The sequence below is a fragment of the Hipposideros armiger genome, unplaced genomic scaffold, assembly GCF_001890085.2.
Source record: "Hipposideros armiger isolate ML-2016 unplaced genomic scaffold, ASM189008v1 scaffold_166, whole genome shotgun sequence".
Lineage (NCBI taxonomy): Eukaryota > Metazoa > Chordata > Mammalia > Chiroptera > Hipposideridae > Hipposideros > Hipposideros armiger.
Window position 1 is genome coordinate 1513353 of NW_017731516.1, and position 17673 is coordinate 1531025.

A 17673-nucleotide genomic window follows, 5' to 3' on the forward strand; every position below is an offset into this window, starting at 1 on the left:
AGCCAGCGTGAGTGGCCAGCAGCCACAGTGAGCGGCCGTCCAGAAGCCGGAGACTGATCTGCCTCGCCCAGGAAGAGCGCAATGATGGTGCCAACTTGGGCCCGTGAAGCAACGTCCTCCACAACTAGACTGAAGAACAAAATGACAGCAACTTGTCTGTTTCCCTTCCCCCAATTCCCCAGCGCTGTTCCCCTCCCCAAATTCCCCAATAAAAATCTTTAAAAATAATAATAATAATAATAATAATAATAGTACCTAATATTTATTGAGCACTTGACACCAGGCACTATTCTAAATGCTTTGCAAATATTAACTCATTTAATCCTCTCCACCACTCCATGATGAAAATATAATTATCCCCCATTTTACAAATAAGAAAACTGGGGTACAGGGAAGTTAAATTTGCCCAAAGTAACACAACTACAAAGCAGTGGAGCAAGGGTTTGAACCCAGGCAATCAGGTTCCATCACCTTAATTACTGCCATGCTGTGATGATTTTTTTTTTTTTAGATTTTATTGGGGAATTGGGGGAGGGGAACAGACAAGTTGCTGTGCTTTTGTTCTTCAGTCTAGCTGTGGAAGACATTGCTTCACTGGCCCATGTTGGTATTGTGATCATTGCACTCTTCCCGGGTGAGGCAGATCAGTCGCCAGCCTCTGGATGGCTGCTCACAGCAGCTCTTGGCAGCTCACACCGGCTGCCAGCCACTCACAGTAGCTTATTGCAGCCCACTGCAGCAGAGGCTGCAGCCTACGCCTTTGCTGGCAACTCACGGCAGCCCAGCTCCAGGTCAAGCTGTTGTTCAGCATCTTAGCTGTAGAGGGCGCAGCGTCACTGGCCCTCATGTGGGATCCGAACCGGGACCCTGCTGCTCAGAGCTGACATCCCAAGGCAGCTCTTAACCAACGCACCACTCGGCCGGCCCTATGATGATTTTTCATTCATCAAAACTACATGACTTCTAAAACAAGGTATTTTTCAATTCCTAAAATAACAATGAGAATTAGAACTAGAGGTAACTTCAAAAATGAAATTCACAGCCATACCAAAAACCATATTCTTAATCTTTACAATTCTACCAAACCAACGATCTGCAGGAAAATTAAGATAACATCTATACAGTATCTACTATGTGCCAGGCTTTGTTCTAATATATTTTCTTATTAATCCTCCTAACAATCCCATAAAGTAGGTACTATCATCATCCCCATATTACAGATGAGAAGACTAAAGTACAAAGAGGTTAAGTCATTTAACTTAAGTCACTCGTAAGGGTGAACTTATTGTAGTTTTTGAAACTAGTCTGGCTCCAGTCAAGCTCTTAACTGTTACTCTGCTTCTCCATTTCACAGAGATTAACTTCCTCCCTCCATCACTTCCTACACTGAAAGTTCAATGCAAGCAAAGGGGACTTACTAGCAAAGTTACTCTACACCCTACACCTCAACACTGAAGGATTCGAATTCAATAAAGCTGGGTTGCAGCCCAGCATCCATATTTTTAAAGGTACCTCACGTGCTTCTTGTGAACCTTGGTTAACATCCACTGCCCTAGGTTTCTAAACTAGATAGGGCTTAGCTGAACTTTTTTTTTGGGGGGGGGGTGCGTTACATACAGACACAGACACACACACACAGATACATATACATACATACACACACACACACACACACACTCATAAATATATTTTTTCCCTACTCCCCTTGCACAAAGAAAGACTGGAAAGTAAGGAAGCATATGTCAGAAAGGTAACACGGCTTTTTTATACCATGTTAACCAGCCTTGAGTATCATTTTAATGATGACACTAACAAAATAAAGATTTTGTTTGTTTAAAGTAAGAGACAATCAAATTTGTGCATTATAAAAATAACTCCAGAGGTAGTGTAGAGAGGTGACTGTGGGCATAGAAACTGCAGACCAAGAGAAAAAGTCAGCCAAAAACTCAAGACTGGAGGCAAACTAAAGGCCTGATTGAACTAAGCACTGAGAATGAAAAGGATGCAGCAAACTTAAGAAACATATTTGAGATAAACTTAATAGTACTTAGCTATTGATTAGGTATTGTTTTTTGTTGTTGTTGTTGTTGTTTTTTTTTAGCTGAGCCATCCTGCTACCTGTTGGCAGCTCAGCGGCTGCTCAGCTGGGGCTGGACTCGAACCGCTGTTGCTCAGAGCTCAAACTCTTGAGCGAGCTCTTAACCAACTGAACCACTCGGCCGGCCCTGATTAGGTATTGTTATAGAAATGGACATCTACAAGTTTGCTTTACATGCAACCAGATGAATGATGATGCCATTAAACTAGATCTGAGCTTACTGAGGGAAGACTACATGGGGTTTGTGGGTCATGATAGTATTATTTGGGAAAGGGGCAGATTTGGCATAAAAAAATAGTTAAGGTGTAGTGTTAGGAATGGGTATGAATTTGCAATGAGAGAATAAATGAGGTGATGAAGTCAAGTTATGAAATAGACTAATTTTAAGAAGTCAGATTATGAAAGGTAGTGGCTGGAAAGGGTGAAAAAAGTCTTACATTTCACAACTCTGTTTCATCAGCTTAAGAGTTCTTTCAAAATCAAGTCACTCCTGAAACAAGGAAGTGTAGTTCAAAAGGAGAGGATTCCTTCTTGGAAAATCAAACAGAATAACCTTCAAATATGTAGTGAGTCAAGTAGAAGATCAGCATCTACCCTGATGACAAAACAACCAAGAGCGTGAATAATCCAAAAACGATGACCAACCTATCGTTTAAAAGCCAGTACGTAACCTTTTTTTTTTTAATGATTTTATTATTTCATGTAATTCTAACAACTCCAATACAAGAAATAATGAATGCCATCACCTCCATTCTGGAGATAAAAAATATAAAGGACAGAGAAGTCTTGCTTGCTCAGTTTCTCAAGTTCACATTTCAGAGTGACAGCAAAACCACGACCATATATGTTATTCAGCCGCCTGGTTTAACAGTCCATACACCAAACCACAAACGCTGCCAAATAATTCAAAATGGGATGGGGAGGGCAGCACAGAGAAAATGAGTGAAACTCAAGGAACAGAGGAAGCTACCTACGATAAGTAAATAGCCCTTAGTGCGGGATGAGTCATCACCAGACCCAACTGTTTACGAAATACTCCTTCAATGGGGAACGCTGCCAGCAGCAGGTCATGATAGTCCTAGGTAACAGGCGCTAAAATGTGCCTTCCGAACGTGAACAGGCACTATACCATGCAATCTCCGCACCCAATCCCAGTTCCTAACGAACTAACAGGGGTCACTGACCACCTCCGTACGAAGGTATCACAGACACTCCCACAGCAACATAATAGAGACGCCTAGGAAATAAATACCTTCACTAACGCCTTCCTAGATAAGCGTGGGAGGGCGCAAATCACCATCCAGCTCCCTGAGTGGAAACATGCCCTTCTGCTCACAACCACCAACCAACTCGGCAGTCAGGTAAAACGGATCCAAAACACTCTTTTCTTCTAAGCGTACAGCTGCCTAGCACCTGTTTTCAGTTCCTCCCGAAGGGCCCTCACTAGAGTGAAGCAGAGGAAGGCAGGGGCAGCACATGAGATTAACGCCCCCAAAGGAAGAGAGAAAGCCGCTGGAGTCAGAAGAGCAAAACATAAAAACTGGAGTCTGGAAAAAGTGAGCCGGAACATAGAAGGGAATTAGGCAACCACCTCTCCCTTGGAAAAAGTAATGCAAAAAAAGCTCCCCCCGGCCGGGGACAGAACAGACCACAACTGTGGCGAGGCCTAGCTGGCCTTGGAGCAGGAGCCAGATCTCTAATTCCTGGACTGAGAATTACAGCAACAGCTGACACCACCAAGTCCTCCCCTCCGCATCCGCCACAGCCTGTTCGTGATCCAGAAAGGCCTCGCGTTCCTCCTCGCCCCCTCCAAGCAGCAAAAGCACTCCCCAGCCCACAATAAAAGCATGGGTGTTTCCTGGGGCCGTTACTTACCTTCCCGCTCACAACACCCGCCGCCGCCATGTTCCCTGTGCGTGCCTGTGATGACGTAGCAGCGCCTCACGTGTCTCTCGGATTCACAACAACATCCGGCAAAATTAGAATCATATCCGGGCGGCAAAGGGGAGGGGAGGGGAGTAGCGGAAACAGCGCAGAGTGAAGGGGCGGGGCGGGGCGAGAGGGGCGCCCTGACTCACGCGTGCTGAGTAGGTCTCCAAGGCAGCTAGGGTGGAGTCTCTGGAGCGTACTGCGCATGTGCCAATGTCTTTTTCCTAAGAGGGAATTTAAATTGAAGTGTTTTTGTGTTGGGGTTTGGCAGGCATCGAGAAACAGCTATTCTAGGGCTACTTCAGTTTCTCAAGCGTTAGGTCCCTGAATGTTAAAGACCTTGACTTAATGTTAGGTCTCGCTGAATGTTAGGTCTCTGAATGTTAGGTTTCAGAGGCCTTGACTTCGAGATAGAGCCATGTCTGCAAGAAAACATCTGTTAGCCTGCACCTGCAGACAGAACCCAGCTTGTGATAACAGAAAATGCCTCCAAACAGCTACTGGCTTGCAGGCAGTCAGCATTTTCTGTTCAAACAATGCTACCCTGTCAGCACCGCCCCTATATAACCCTCCTCACCCCCTCCCTCGGGGCTGCGAGTCTCCTTTAGATGTGCAGCCTGGGCTGTAGCCATCTTTGCTCAGCCCGATAGACTTTCTCTTAATAAAATAGACTTTCTTAAACTTTCTTAACTTGCCTGACTCTGCAAAGTCCTTTACCAGACTACCTATCAGTAAGATCACCACATTGGGAGCCAGCAAACATGACCCTGGCTTTGTGGCCATAGGCAAGTCACTTCCAGGTTCAGCCTCAGTTTCTCATCTGTAAAATTGAGATAGGGCTGTCATGAAGATTAAAGGTATCCCAGCCCTCCCCGATTAAAGAAATCCAAGGCACACATACATACAGACTTTTCCTCCTTCTATGTGAAGTTTCTGAATTTGAGTCGGGTCACTGCCACTCACGCATGACTAGAACAAAGTATTTTGATAAGAACTGCAATAATACCACACCCTCCCTGATCCAGAGTCCAATGCACATAGCTCGTAGCTCCTACACAGTTACTTAATAACTGTTTGACTTGAAATAAGTTTCTAAATTCATCCAACTTCAGGATGTAAAATGAGAATTACCCATGGAGTGGTTATAGGGGTCTCATGGGACAATCAATGCATGTGTGGTAAGATGATTTGTTGAGACAGTAAGATATTAATTTGCTTTGTTCTCAGTGCTATAAAAGAATGCCAGAGAATGATTGGATACTACCACTGATAGCCCTGGCACAAGATGTGGGACTTCCCTTGCCCCAGGGCCAAATAAAAGTCCCCTTGGTACCAAAACACCTGTGCCCATTGAGGTACTTCTCTCTTCACACAGTGGAGAGGGATATTGTCTTTTGAGGTTAAGTTGCAGCCAATGGGAATAACAGAAGAGTTACAGGATCTGTGCATCTCAGGAACCTAATGGGTGAAGGAGGTGGCAAGACCTTAGATGGGAATGGATGTGTAGCACCATTAGAGAGGCTGCACACTAGGCATCAGAAATTCTAACCACGACCGAACTCCATGCCCAAGCTTGGCATTGAATTAGCTAGCAGCTCATCTGTAATGGATAAATCAGCTGGGAAAATGGGCATATTAACAGTAACAACACTGAGTGAAGACTTGAGGGCCTTCCCCAAATGTACTGGACTGAGTCAGACCCCTAGAACCTTTATACACCCCTGGGTGTGGTTTGTAGAGCCCTAGAAATGACCCAGGTTAAATTTCCACCAGCTCAGAGTAATGGGATGTGGTTAGAAGAAAATTTTAATATGACGTTTCCTACACTTGTATTTTTGAGAAAAGCTGAAGCCCTTACTACAGTGCCAGGAATAGAAAACTCAATAAATAGTAGCTATTATTTATATAATAAGTTCGTGAATTAAAGGCTTCTTATTGAAAAATTGGCACCCTAGATTTATCTGCTACTTCTTCATATTCTTAAGCCTCATCCCCCAACTGCCCCTTAAATGCTGGTGCTACCAATGGGCTATCCTTGAATTTCTTTTACTTTTTTTCCCAGATACTTTCCCTGAGCCATCATCTTTATATTCTGGCGTCACCACCTCCTATGTGCTAATGACTCTCACATAACTCCAGCCCAAGTTTCTTTCCTAAAGTCTAAAACCTATACCGGCCACCTGTGGAAACTTTTTATTTGAATAACCCACTCACACCTCAAAAAATCCTATATCCTTGCTACTCAAAGTTTAGTCTGCAGACCAGCAGAACCAGCATCACCTGGGAGCTTGTTGAAAATGTAGAACCTCAGTTCCCACTCCAGAACTACTGCATCTAAATCTGCATCTTAAGATTCCCTCCGTGATTTGTGTGCACATTAACCTTTGAGAAGCACAGTCTTAAATGGAACTTATATTTTGCTTTTATTTTCCAAAAAGTACTACAATTTGCAGAACTAGAGATGCAGTCAGAACACAATTTCTGTGGCAATTAGTTTCTCCTTTCTGATGTGTCTTCAGGAGAGCTCCTGGGAAACAAGCCCACAATGTCTCTCTTTCCTATCCCAGTTCAGGTCTCTCATTACCTCTGGTTTGGATGACTAATTGGGTGGAATATTAGTGCATTCCCTTGCTTTCTGCTTCATCTTTCTCTTAACCCAGAATTCATATCCCTATCAGGTTAATCTTTATAAATCATAAATGTGATCATGTGAACGCAATACTTAAAATCCCTTAATAGCTCCCCATCTCTTCAGGAAAGAGTTCAAATTCTCCAGCATAGCATACCAGGTCCTTCATAAACTGTTCCTGTCCACTGTTTTAACTTTACTTCCAACTTTCCCCACTCAGACCCAATTCTCCAACCACAACCAAATATCTGAATGTTCCCTGAATGTGCCATGCTGTGTTCCAAGATTGCTTCTGACTCCAGCAGATTGGATCGCCTTGGATCATGAAACCATCCCTGAGCCAATCACTGAGTCCCAAAGTATATTATGTTCTGATTGGCCAGGTTTAAATCATATGCCCACAGCTTCAATCAAAGTACATGGAATGAGGGGAAGGCTAATTTCCAGAGAAAAATCCAGGAACCATTCCAGAAAAAAAAGGGGAGTGGTTTCTGGGTAAGCCAAAGCAGACCTCAATTACAGAGGCTCCATTTCTGCATCCCATGGCATCACACTAAAATAGTTGGTAGACTACTGAATTGCCTTCTTTTCCCTACTAAGCTATGAACTTTTGAAAGGCAGGGACTATGCTTTTCACTTCTGTGACCATCACACCTGACACAAATTACTGACCCATAGTAGACACTAAAGGGTTTAACAAATATTGGGTTGTCAAAAAAGTCATGGTACATTTTTGCAATGAAAAACATAGAAAAAATATGTCATAACTTTTCCGACAACCCAATAATTTAAGTCAATTTCCCATTTAGAAATGGCACAGTCATACTTTACCTTCAAGAGGAAAGAGATGATTTTTCTTCTTCAATGATATCCTCTGCCTATATGAAAAGAGAAGAAATAAGGTGAGGATTTCAACATAATTTGTTTCATGTTTTAGTTTTTTACTATATTAGATGGAAAATAATCATAATACACTTATAACAACAAGTGGGAAGGTTTTTAAAGCAGCATGCATAAAAATTTAATGTAAATAAAGTCATTGAGTTCCTTATAACTTAAAACAAAATAGTTACTGTTTTCATGGGAGTAATTTGATAGTTCTTAAGTTCACTCTCATGAACTATATTGTCATTTACTAATTATAACATCACTCAGAAAGTCATATGATGCAGAAAAAAAATCTTAATAAGCACCTTAAGAAGCTTTAGACCTGGGTAGGACTTTAGAAAGTCTCCCCAGGTTTTCAGTTGAAAAAAAATGAATCTCTTAGAGATTAATTATTTGCCAAAGTTATGAGCTGCTTTATAGCTGAATAGAGACTTCATTAGAGATAATGTGTCTTAGTCAACTGTGATACACTATCAGCTTCAAGTGATCACTCCCCTCTCTAAACTACAGCATTTAATTACCTGTTCAATTTGATTCTCTCTCACCGCAGTCTGACTGACCTATTTGTCTTTCATAGCTTATCCCATGTCACACATTAATAAGATTCCCCCAACTTTGCCCCAACCCATTGTAATCTCTACCTTTCCTGATATTTTAAAACAGTCAGACTAAACCTTTGTTTTAGTGCTTGACTGTACAAGGTAGAACCATGAAGAGAGCATTGACCTTGCTGACAGCCAAAAAAATTTCAGGATTTCTCTCTGGATAAACTGACCTGCTAAAGAAATCAGACCTATAGATACTGGCAGTTGGAGGATCTCCATTGAAATGACCTAACCACATTATCCTACAGTGAAGGGGGAAAACCAACAAGCCCCATCTGTATACCTAAAACTTCCAGTCAGCTTTTATTTCAGGACTCTTAACTATAAACAGATAACCATGGATCACTCCACATTTGAAGAAAAGCTTTAAGATGAAAGGCAGAAACTAAAATGAACAAACCAACAAAAAAGCAATTCAAGACAAACAATGCAGGGAACACAAGAAACCTTTTAAATTATAATAAGTTCCTTTAGAAATGTGAGAACACTTTGCATTCATGAAACAAGAATAAAAGGCCATGCAAAGGAATATTCAAGAAATCAAAATAAGCTCTCAGAGGTTAAAAACATAACTTGAATGAATTGGAAGATATGCTGAGGAAATGTCCCAGGAATTTGAACAAAAAGACAAAACTATGGGAGAAAGAAAAGAAAATTAGTGGATTAGAACAGAATATCCAAATAAAGGAGAGAGAGTAGAGAATGTGGAGGAAAGGAAATTATCAAGCAAATAATTCAAAAAAGTTTTCCAGAACTGTCAGACATGAGTTTTCAAACTGAATCAGCCCACCAAGTGCCCAGCACAGTGAATGAAGACGACTAACAACCAAGGACATAATTGTGAAATTTCAGAACAATGGGAATCAAAAGAAGATAGTAAAAACTTTCACAAAGGAGGAAAAAAAAGAAAACATTTTATATGAAAAGGATGAGAATAAAGATATCTTTGTACTTGCCAGTAGAAACACTGGAAGCTGTAAGACAACGGAGTAAAGTCTTTGAAAATATTTTTAACCTAGAATGACCTACTCAACCAAATAGTCAAGTGTGAGAGCAAAACAATTCATTTCCAGATACATAAGTTAAAAAGATTGTATCTCTTATGTACCTTCTCAGGAAGCATCTAATGGCTTTGTGACACCAAAACTAAGCGATTTAATTATGAGAGACCAACATATAGAATCTTGAAAATGGGAAAGAAACACAAAGAACATGGTGCAAAAGAAAACCTTGAGGGCATTCCTGATGGAAATGTGAAATGTTACAGCCACTGTGGAAAACAGTATGGTGGTTCCTCAAAAATTAATCATAATTACCATATGTTTTAGCAATTTCACTTCTAGATATACAAGAGCTGACAATTAAGTTCCCGAACTTGTTGCAATGATGTTGCTAACCTTTTTTTGATATCAGAGGGATTATTCATTATGAATTTGTACCAACTGGAAAAACAGATAACAATTTTACTAGTTGGAAGTGCTGAAAAGGCTGTGTGAAAAAGTTAGATGACCTGAACTTTTCACCAACAATTCATGGCTCTTGCATCACAACCATGCACCAGCTCACACTGCACTGTCTGTGAGGGAGTTTTCAGCCAGTAAACAAATAACTGGATTGGAACACCTCCCTACTCACCTGATCTGCCCTCGCAATGACTTCTTTCTTTACCTAAAGATAAAGAAAATATTGAAAGGAAGACATTTTGATGACATTCAGGACATTGAAGGTAATACAACGACAGCTCTGATGGCCATTCCAGAAAAAGAGTTCCAAAATTGCTTTGAAGGGTTGTCATGCTGGAGCTCAGCTCCTGGCAGATGAACACAGGATTCAGTGAGGCCGAAAAGGAACAACAACAAAATCACAGATAGGGGGTTCATACCACTAAATTATATTCTCGACAACTGCTGGTCAAGACACAAGAAGCAAAAATCCATCAATACCCCAACAAGGGGTCTTCCTGCCCCACAGTCTTGCTGCCCGCCAGGCAAGACACAGGAAGTAGCATCCGCAGGATCTGCACCATCTGCAACACCTGCGCTTCTAACGCAGCTGTGGCAGTTATATGCAAAACAATAGTAGTTAATGGCCAATTTGTTACAGCTGATGGCCATCTAATACCCCCAACCAACACCTTTCCACGTGAGGCCAAGAGCCTGGAAACTGACCTCCTGGCCCTTTCCCATCAAGGGTGGACTAGTGCTGGTGTCGGTGCATAGCTTCCCAAAGGGAGTACTTCAGAGGTAACCATAGTGATATTCAGCAATGAGGTATGTAGCACTTTTTCTAGGATGAGTTTGTGAACTTAATTGTCTGATCTTGTACATCCAAAAGTATTGAAAGCAAAGACAGGTATTTGCACACCAATATTCATAGCTGTATTATTCACAATAGCCAAAAGGTAGAAACAACCCAAAAATCTATCAACATATGAATGCATAAATAAAATGTGATATAGTCACACAATGGAATATTATTCTGCCTTAAAAAGGAATACAGGGCCAGCCGAGTAGTGCGTTGGTTAAGAGCTGGCTTGGGACGCCAGCTCTGAGCAGCAAAGCCCGGTTCGGATCCCACATGAGGGCCAGTGACACTGCCCTCTACAGCTAAGATGGTGAACAACAGCTCGACCTGGATCTGGGCTGTCGGGCGGCGGCGTAGGCTGCTGTGAAGCTGCAGTGGGCTGCCATGAGCTACCGTGAGTGGCTGGCAGCCAGCATGAGAGGCCGGCAGCCGCTGTGAGCAGTCGTGCAGAGGCCAGTGACTAATCTGCCTCACCTGGGAAGAGAGCAATAATAATACCAACATGAGCCAGTGAAGCGACGTCCTCCACAACTAGACTGAAGAACAAAAGGACAGCAACTTGTCTGTTCCCCTCCCCCAATACCCCAATTTAAAAAAAAGGAATACAATTCTGATACATGCTATGACATGGATGAACCTTGAAAACATTACACTAAGTGAAATAAGCCAGACACAAACTGACAAATGTTGCATGATTCTACTTATGTGAGGTACCTAGAACAGTGAAATTCATAAAGGCAGAAAGTAGAATAGTGGTCTAGGGACAGGAAAGAGGTTGGGAGAATAGGAGTCAACGTTTAATGTGTGCAGAGTTTCATTTGGGATGATGAAAAATTCTAGAGATGGAGAGTGGTGATGGTTGCACAAAAATATGAATACACTTAATTCCACTGAATTGTATACTTAAAATGGCTGAAATGGAAAATTTTCAAGTTAAGTATATTTTACCACAATTTTTTAAATAATTAGGAAAAATAGGAGAAAATATTCTGAATCCACATTTAAACCAAGTTCTTAGACTTGACATCAAAATCATGATCCATAAAAGAAAAATTGATACATTGGACTTTATCAAAATTTAAAATTTTTGCTGTTCCAAGGACTCCATGGAAAGGATTAAAAAACAAGTTACAGACTAGAGTAAAGCATTTAAGGACTAATACCTACAATATACAGACTCCTCAAAACTCAACATTAAAAAAACAAATAATCCAATCAAAAACCTCTTAATCCAATTAAAATACACTGCTATTGTGGCAGTGGGCCCTAGACAAAGGCCTTCCCAGAACATGTGGTCACTAAGGATTTTGCGCGGGCTTCAGACAAAGACATTCCTGGACTGTATAGTCAGCAAGACTTCCGCGTTTAACATTTCCGAATTCCTACCTCACCTGGGAGCCAGTCAGGAACTGGCACAAGGCTGCATGTCCTAATAAGGAACCTTAGCTGCTAACCCGGAAACCTCAGGGTATATAGCCCCGAGTCCCACCCGGGTCGGGACTCAGCCTCTGGATGTAAATCCACTGAGCCAATGACAGCATTAGTAAAAGTTGCTTCCCACGCCTTGGTGTCCTGTCTCTTTGTCTGGGTTCCCCGCAACACTATAACAAATTACCACAAACTTTGTTGCTGAAAAAAAAACACTTTTTTTTTTTTTACCATCTGACGTCAAACACAAGTCTCACTGCCTTAAGATCAACTTGGCAGCAGGGCTCTCTGAAGGCTCTTAGAGGAGAGTCTATATCCTTGTTCTTCCAGCTTTTAGAGGTCACCTGCATTTGGTTGGCTCATGGCCCCATCTCCATCTTCACAGCTAGCAATATTCCATCTCTCTGCAACCTCTGCATCTTTGAGTTTTCTTCCTTAATAGCATATTCCTCTGAAAGGTTCTCCACTTAAAAACTCATGGAATTAGATTGGGTTCACCTGGAGAATTCACAACAATCACCCATCTCAAGGTCCATACCCTTAACCATCTCAGTGAAGTACCTTTGCTATGTAACGTGACATCTGAGGTTCTGGGGATTATGACAAGCTATCTTCAGAAGGCCATTGTTCTGCCTATCAATATTTCACTAAAGAGGACATAAAGCTGGCAAAATTAGCACATAAAAGATGCTCAACTTCATTAATCATTAGGGGAATGCAAATTAAAGTCCTAATGAGATATCACTACATACTTACTAGAATGACTAAAATAAAAAAAATTGTGGTAATACCAAATCCTTGTAAGGATGTGGAGAAACTGAATCACTAACACATTGCTGGTGGGAATCTAAAATGATACAGCCTCTTTGATAAATAGTTTGGCAATTTATTATATAATTAAACATACACTCACAATATGACCCAGCATTGTACACTTAGGCATTTATCCCAGGGGAATGAAAACTATGTACACACACAAAGCTGTACATTGATATTCATAGAAGCCTTATTTTTATCAGCCAAAGCTGGAAACAACCCAAATGTCCTTTAACAGGTGAATGTTTAAATAAATTGTGGCGCATCCATACCATGGGATACTACACACAATAAAAAGAAAAGGGAGGGCCGGCCGAGTGGCTCAGTTGGTTAATTGCTGGCTCAAGAGTGTGAGCTCTGAGCAACAGGGTCGCTGGCTGGAATCCCGACCTGAGCTGAGCTGCTGCTGAGCTGCCAATAGGTGGCAGGATGGCTCAGCTAAAAAAAAAAAAAAAGAAAAAAAAAGAAAAAGAAATGAGCTACTGCTACATGCAAGAATTTGGATGAATCTCAAGAAAATGGTTATATGCTGTATTATTCCGTTTACACACATTCTCAAAATAGCAAAATTGTACATATGGGAACAGATTAGTGGTTCCAGGGGTTAGGGATTGGGAAGGAAGGAAAAAGGGGTGGGTGTGGCTATAAAGGGATAGTACAAGGAAGTCTTGTTATGATGGGCCAAGATTGGTCATAGTGATGGTTACATGAATCAACACGAGATAAAATTGCATAATATACACATGATACACACCCACATACAAATAAGTACATGAAAAACTGATAAAATCTGAGTATATTCTGTGGATTGTACCAATGTCAATTTCCTGGTTTTGATATTGTGCTATCATTATATGTCATCATTGGAAAAAGCTGTGTGAAAGGTATATGGGTCCTCCCAGTACCTTTTTTTTTTTTACAAATTTCCAAAGTTTATGTGTATATTGGATATTTTTAAATTCAGTTATATATTTTCACATAAGTATCAGGATACCTTTGGTTGCAAGTAGCAGACAATCCATAAACATTAAATAAGTTGATTTTGTTTTGTCTCACATAACAAAAATTCAAGCGATCAGGCAGTTTCAGGATTGATTAATTTACCACCTCAACATGGTCATCAAAGACCCAGTTTATTGCCATATTTCTGTTATTTCATTTCCAGAATGTTGGCTTTTTCCCTAAAACTGTACACTTGGTCTCAAAATAGCTGCATCTGCTCCATTAGTTACATACTTCTACAAAAACATGTAAAGGCCAGAAAAGAGAAAGTTCCTTTCATGGGTTCCTTTTCTAAGACTAATAAAAAGCACTCCAGAGTCTTCTCAAATCTTATTGGCCAGAACAGAATCTCATTCTCATTTCTAATTGAGAATGGCTCTGGGAATGTAGTAGGGCCCTGAAGTTTACAGCCCTCAATACCAGAGAGCAGTTAGCAAAAAAGAAAGGGAAAATGGCTATTGGTCAGACAGCCTATATGTCTGCAATGTCATATGTACAGCAGGGGTCAAAAATTTTGTTTAACCTTTAATGCAATTGAAAAGTAATACCTCTCTAGTTATCCATTATATCTAAGGCCACTGTGATCTCCCCATGAATGACTGAAGCAACTTCCTTGTACTCCCTGCCTAAAACATTGTTCCCTTCTAATCCTTTCTCCCCAGTGAAGCACTGTGATCTTTTTCTTTTTTCTTTTCTAAATCACAATGTCATTAGCTCCCTAAAACCATTTACTAATTTCTTTTCACGCTATGATAGGTAATTTTATTTGTTCAAGGACTCATATTGCAAGCATTCAACCAAGCATGGGCTTTGATTTTGTGAGCCCAGGTTCATGTATTTAGGAAGATAAAAGCAAACTGTGAACCATGTACATGTATGGAAACTAAAGGCTCCTGGGTAATCACATGGTAGTTTTTAAATTTCTACAGCCTAGAATCCTGAAGTCACAGGTTTTTGAGGTCCTTCTGGATGTCCCCCAGGGTATCTGCACTTTTTTTTTTAATAAGATTTTTTTTATTTTTTATTGGGGAATTGGGGGATGGGAACAGCGCTGGGGAATTGGGGGAAGGGGAACAGACAAGTTGCTGTCATTTTGTTCTTCAGTCTAGTTGTGGAGGACGTTGCTTCACTGGCCCAACTTGGCACCATCATTGCACTCGTCCTGGGCGAGGCAGATCAGTCGCCGGCTTCTGGACGGCCGCTCACGCTGGCTGCTGGCCACACACAGTAGCCCATGGCAACCCACTGCCACAGGGGCTGCAGCCTACGCCGTCGCCAGCGACTCATGGCAGCCCAGCTCCAAGTTGAGCTGTTGTTCAGCATCTTAGCTGTAGAGGGCAGTGTCACTGGCCCTCATATGTGGGATCCGAACCGGGGCCCTCTGGCATCCCAAGCCAGCTCTTAACCATCGCGCCACTCAGCCGGCCCTGAACTTTTCTTGAATTGAGCAACCTCATCATCCTTCAGTTTCTGGTTGATAACACTGGTTAATCCCCAAGTATTCAGGATACATGGAAGGCTCAGGAAGACTTCATTGTCAATGCCATACATCCCTTCACCATAGTTGGTTGACATTGGATGAATCCTGGATAGACTTTTCAACATAGATTCAGTGAGGTCAACCACATTAAACCCAATAGGCCCGTAGGCGTATCCTTTTAGCTTAATGACTTCATAGGCACTTTCAACCACCATCTTATGCACTTCCTTCCAGTTTTTACTATCATTGTCTGTTCCCATTTCTGGACTCAGTTCTTGGAGAGAAAAACCTGCCATGTTCACTCCACTTCCATACAGCCACACTTGAGTCACCATGTTCTCCCAGAATCCATCCTTGGCAGCTGCTCAGATGAATGCCAAGTTTTTTCAGCCATAAAATAACAAAATCCAGCAGAATCCAGATTATATCCACTTCCAATCACGCGGTGCTTGGGTAATCCACTTAGTTTCCAGATAACATATGGGAGAATATCCACTGGGTTAGAAACCACAATTATGATGCAATCAGGACTGTACTTTAATGATCTGAGGAATAATGACTTGGAAGACATTAACATTCCTCTGTACCAGACTGAGGTGATGCTCTCCCTCTTGCTGGCCAACTCCTGTAGTTGTCACAATGTAAGAATTGGCAATCACTGAGTAATCTTTATCTGCTACAATTTTAGGTAAAGAAATAAACTCCTATGCTGCAAATCTATCATTTCTCCTTTGAGCTTCTCTTTGAAGACATCCATGAGTACAAGCTCATCAGCCAGAGACTTTCCCAGAATGCAGATGGCACACACCATACCAACTTGTTCAACACTCACTACAGTCACCTTGTTGTTGGGACTACTGCCTTTTCTTCTGCAACTGGTGCAATCAGTTTCTCCTTAAGAGTTGTCCTGTGAACAGGAGAAACAAGGCTCTCCAGACCATAGAAAGAGTTGCACAAAGAAGACAATGCCAGCTGTGTGCACCACTTTGAGCTCAGGATCTGCAAGGAGGAAATTTACTAGTTTTTCATCCACATTGACAGAATGAAATCCAGGCTCCCTCCTTGACTTAACCCTTCAGCCTATTTTCCACCATTTCCTGCAGAACTGTATGCCCTAATGATCCCAAACTCTTTATGGTTCTGTGAACTCTATGCTATTTCTACCCTTGCTTTTTAGGTTCCTTTAGCATGGCGTCCCCTTGCTTTCCATTCCCAAACCTACCTGTTTCAACTAGGAAATGGTGCCTCATCCTTTAAGAACCAGTTAGGAAAGCGGTTCTCAACCTTCCTAATGCCGCGACCCCTTAATACAGTTCCTCATGTTGCAGTGACCCCCAACCATAAAATTATTTTCATTGCTACTCTATAACTGTAATTTTGCTACTGTTATGAATTGTAATGTAAATATCTTTTTGTTTTCTGATGGTCTTAGGTGACCCCTGTGAAAGGGTCATTCGACCCCCAAAGGGGTCGCGACCCACAGGTTGAGAACCGCTGAGTTAGGACATCAAATCTTTCTCCTGGAGAGTTTCTCCACAATTCTTCATCCTAGTAGTGACAGGCAAAAGATTCTCTACTAATAGAATTGTAGGAGTGAGCTGGAAAAGCAATGAACAGCTATTGAAAAACAAATAAACAAAAATTTCAAACCTGAGGCATGGTTATATGCAGGCAGTTTTTGAATGTCAATTGTATCTCAGTGACAGCCTGTACATATTTTTTTTTTTTTTGCCCTCTGATGCTATGATGCTTTGGAAATGAAAGACCTGTCAGGCAAATAATAAAAAAATAAGTAGCTTCCCAAACTGCTGATTATTCATGAAATGTTTCCATTTATCTCTGAATCATAACAAAGCTAACTATTGAGAAATGGAGTTATTGTTGAGCCTGAGGAGGTACTCTTGTTTTCTTCTATCAAGGCACATATTACCCACTATCAAATGTTTCCTTCTCAGCTTCATTGCTTACCCACTTACATTTTTCTCTCCTTTAATATGTCATGAAGCTTTATGTTAAATGCATTTTTTTAACTCTTTATAAAATGAAGAAAGAAAACAGGAAATTCATGAGCTATTTGGTGAGAAAAAAATATCAATGTAATAATCAGTTAAAATTATATTGGCATGAATTTACAGCATTTCTCTGTCGTACCCTGATGAAGCTAATGGAAAACAAAACTAGCAAATGCAAATATTTGCATAAATTGAACACTTAAAAATAATAATGGTTGCAGTCTACTCCATCCGAAGTTTGAGGGGGTATGTTTCTCTACAACAGCTATTTAAGCATTATATGTGAACATTCTCTACATAATAGCATGTGCATGCATAATTAGTGTACTTGCCCTTACTTCATGCCCCCAACCTTAAGTCAACATTAAACAGTAAGAAAAGACATACTGTATACATGGAACCTGATTCAGTTCGATGATATATTCAAGAATCATGACTTCTAATCTTGTTATTGGGATATAAGAATGCTTTGGAGCCAACTA

General features: G+C 41.1%; 1 protein-coding gene and 1 pseudogene across 2 annotated transcripts in view; both read right to left on the reverse strand.

The window, feature by feature from the left end:
* Positions 1-4067, reverse strand: part of TBC1D15 (TBC1 domain family member 15) — a 64975-nt gene extending 60908 nt beyond the window's left edge. For both annotated transcript variants that reach the window (XM_019651784.1, XM_019651783.1), the window contains exon 1: positions 3974-4067. In XM_019651784.1, the coding sequence (XP_019507329.1) occupies positions 3974-4003 (30 nt within the window). In that variant the 5' untranslated portion in view covers positions 4004-4067. The remainder of the gene's footprint in view (positions 1-3973) is intronic.
* Positions 4068-10085: 6018 nt separating this feature from the next.
* Positions 10086-16838, reverse strand: LOC109387681 (L-lactate dehydrogenase B chain pseudogene; annotated as a pseudogene).
* Positions 16839-17673: the final 835 nt, after the last annotated feature.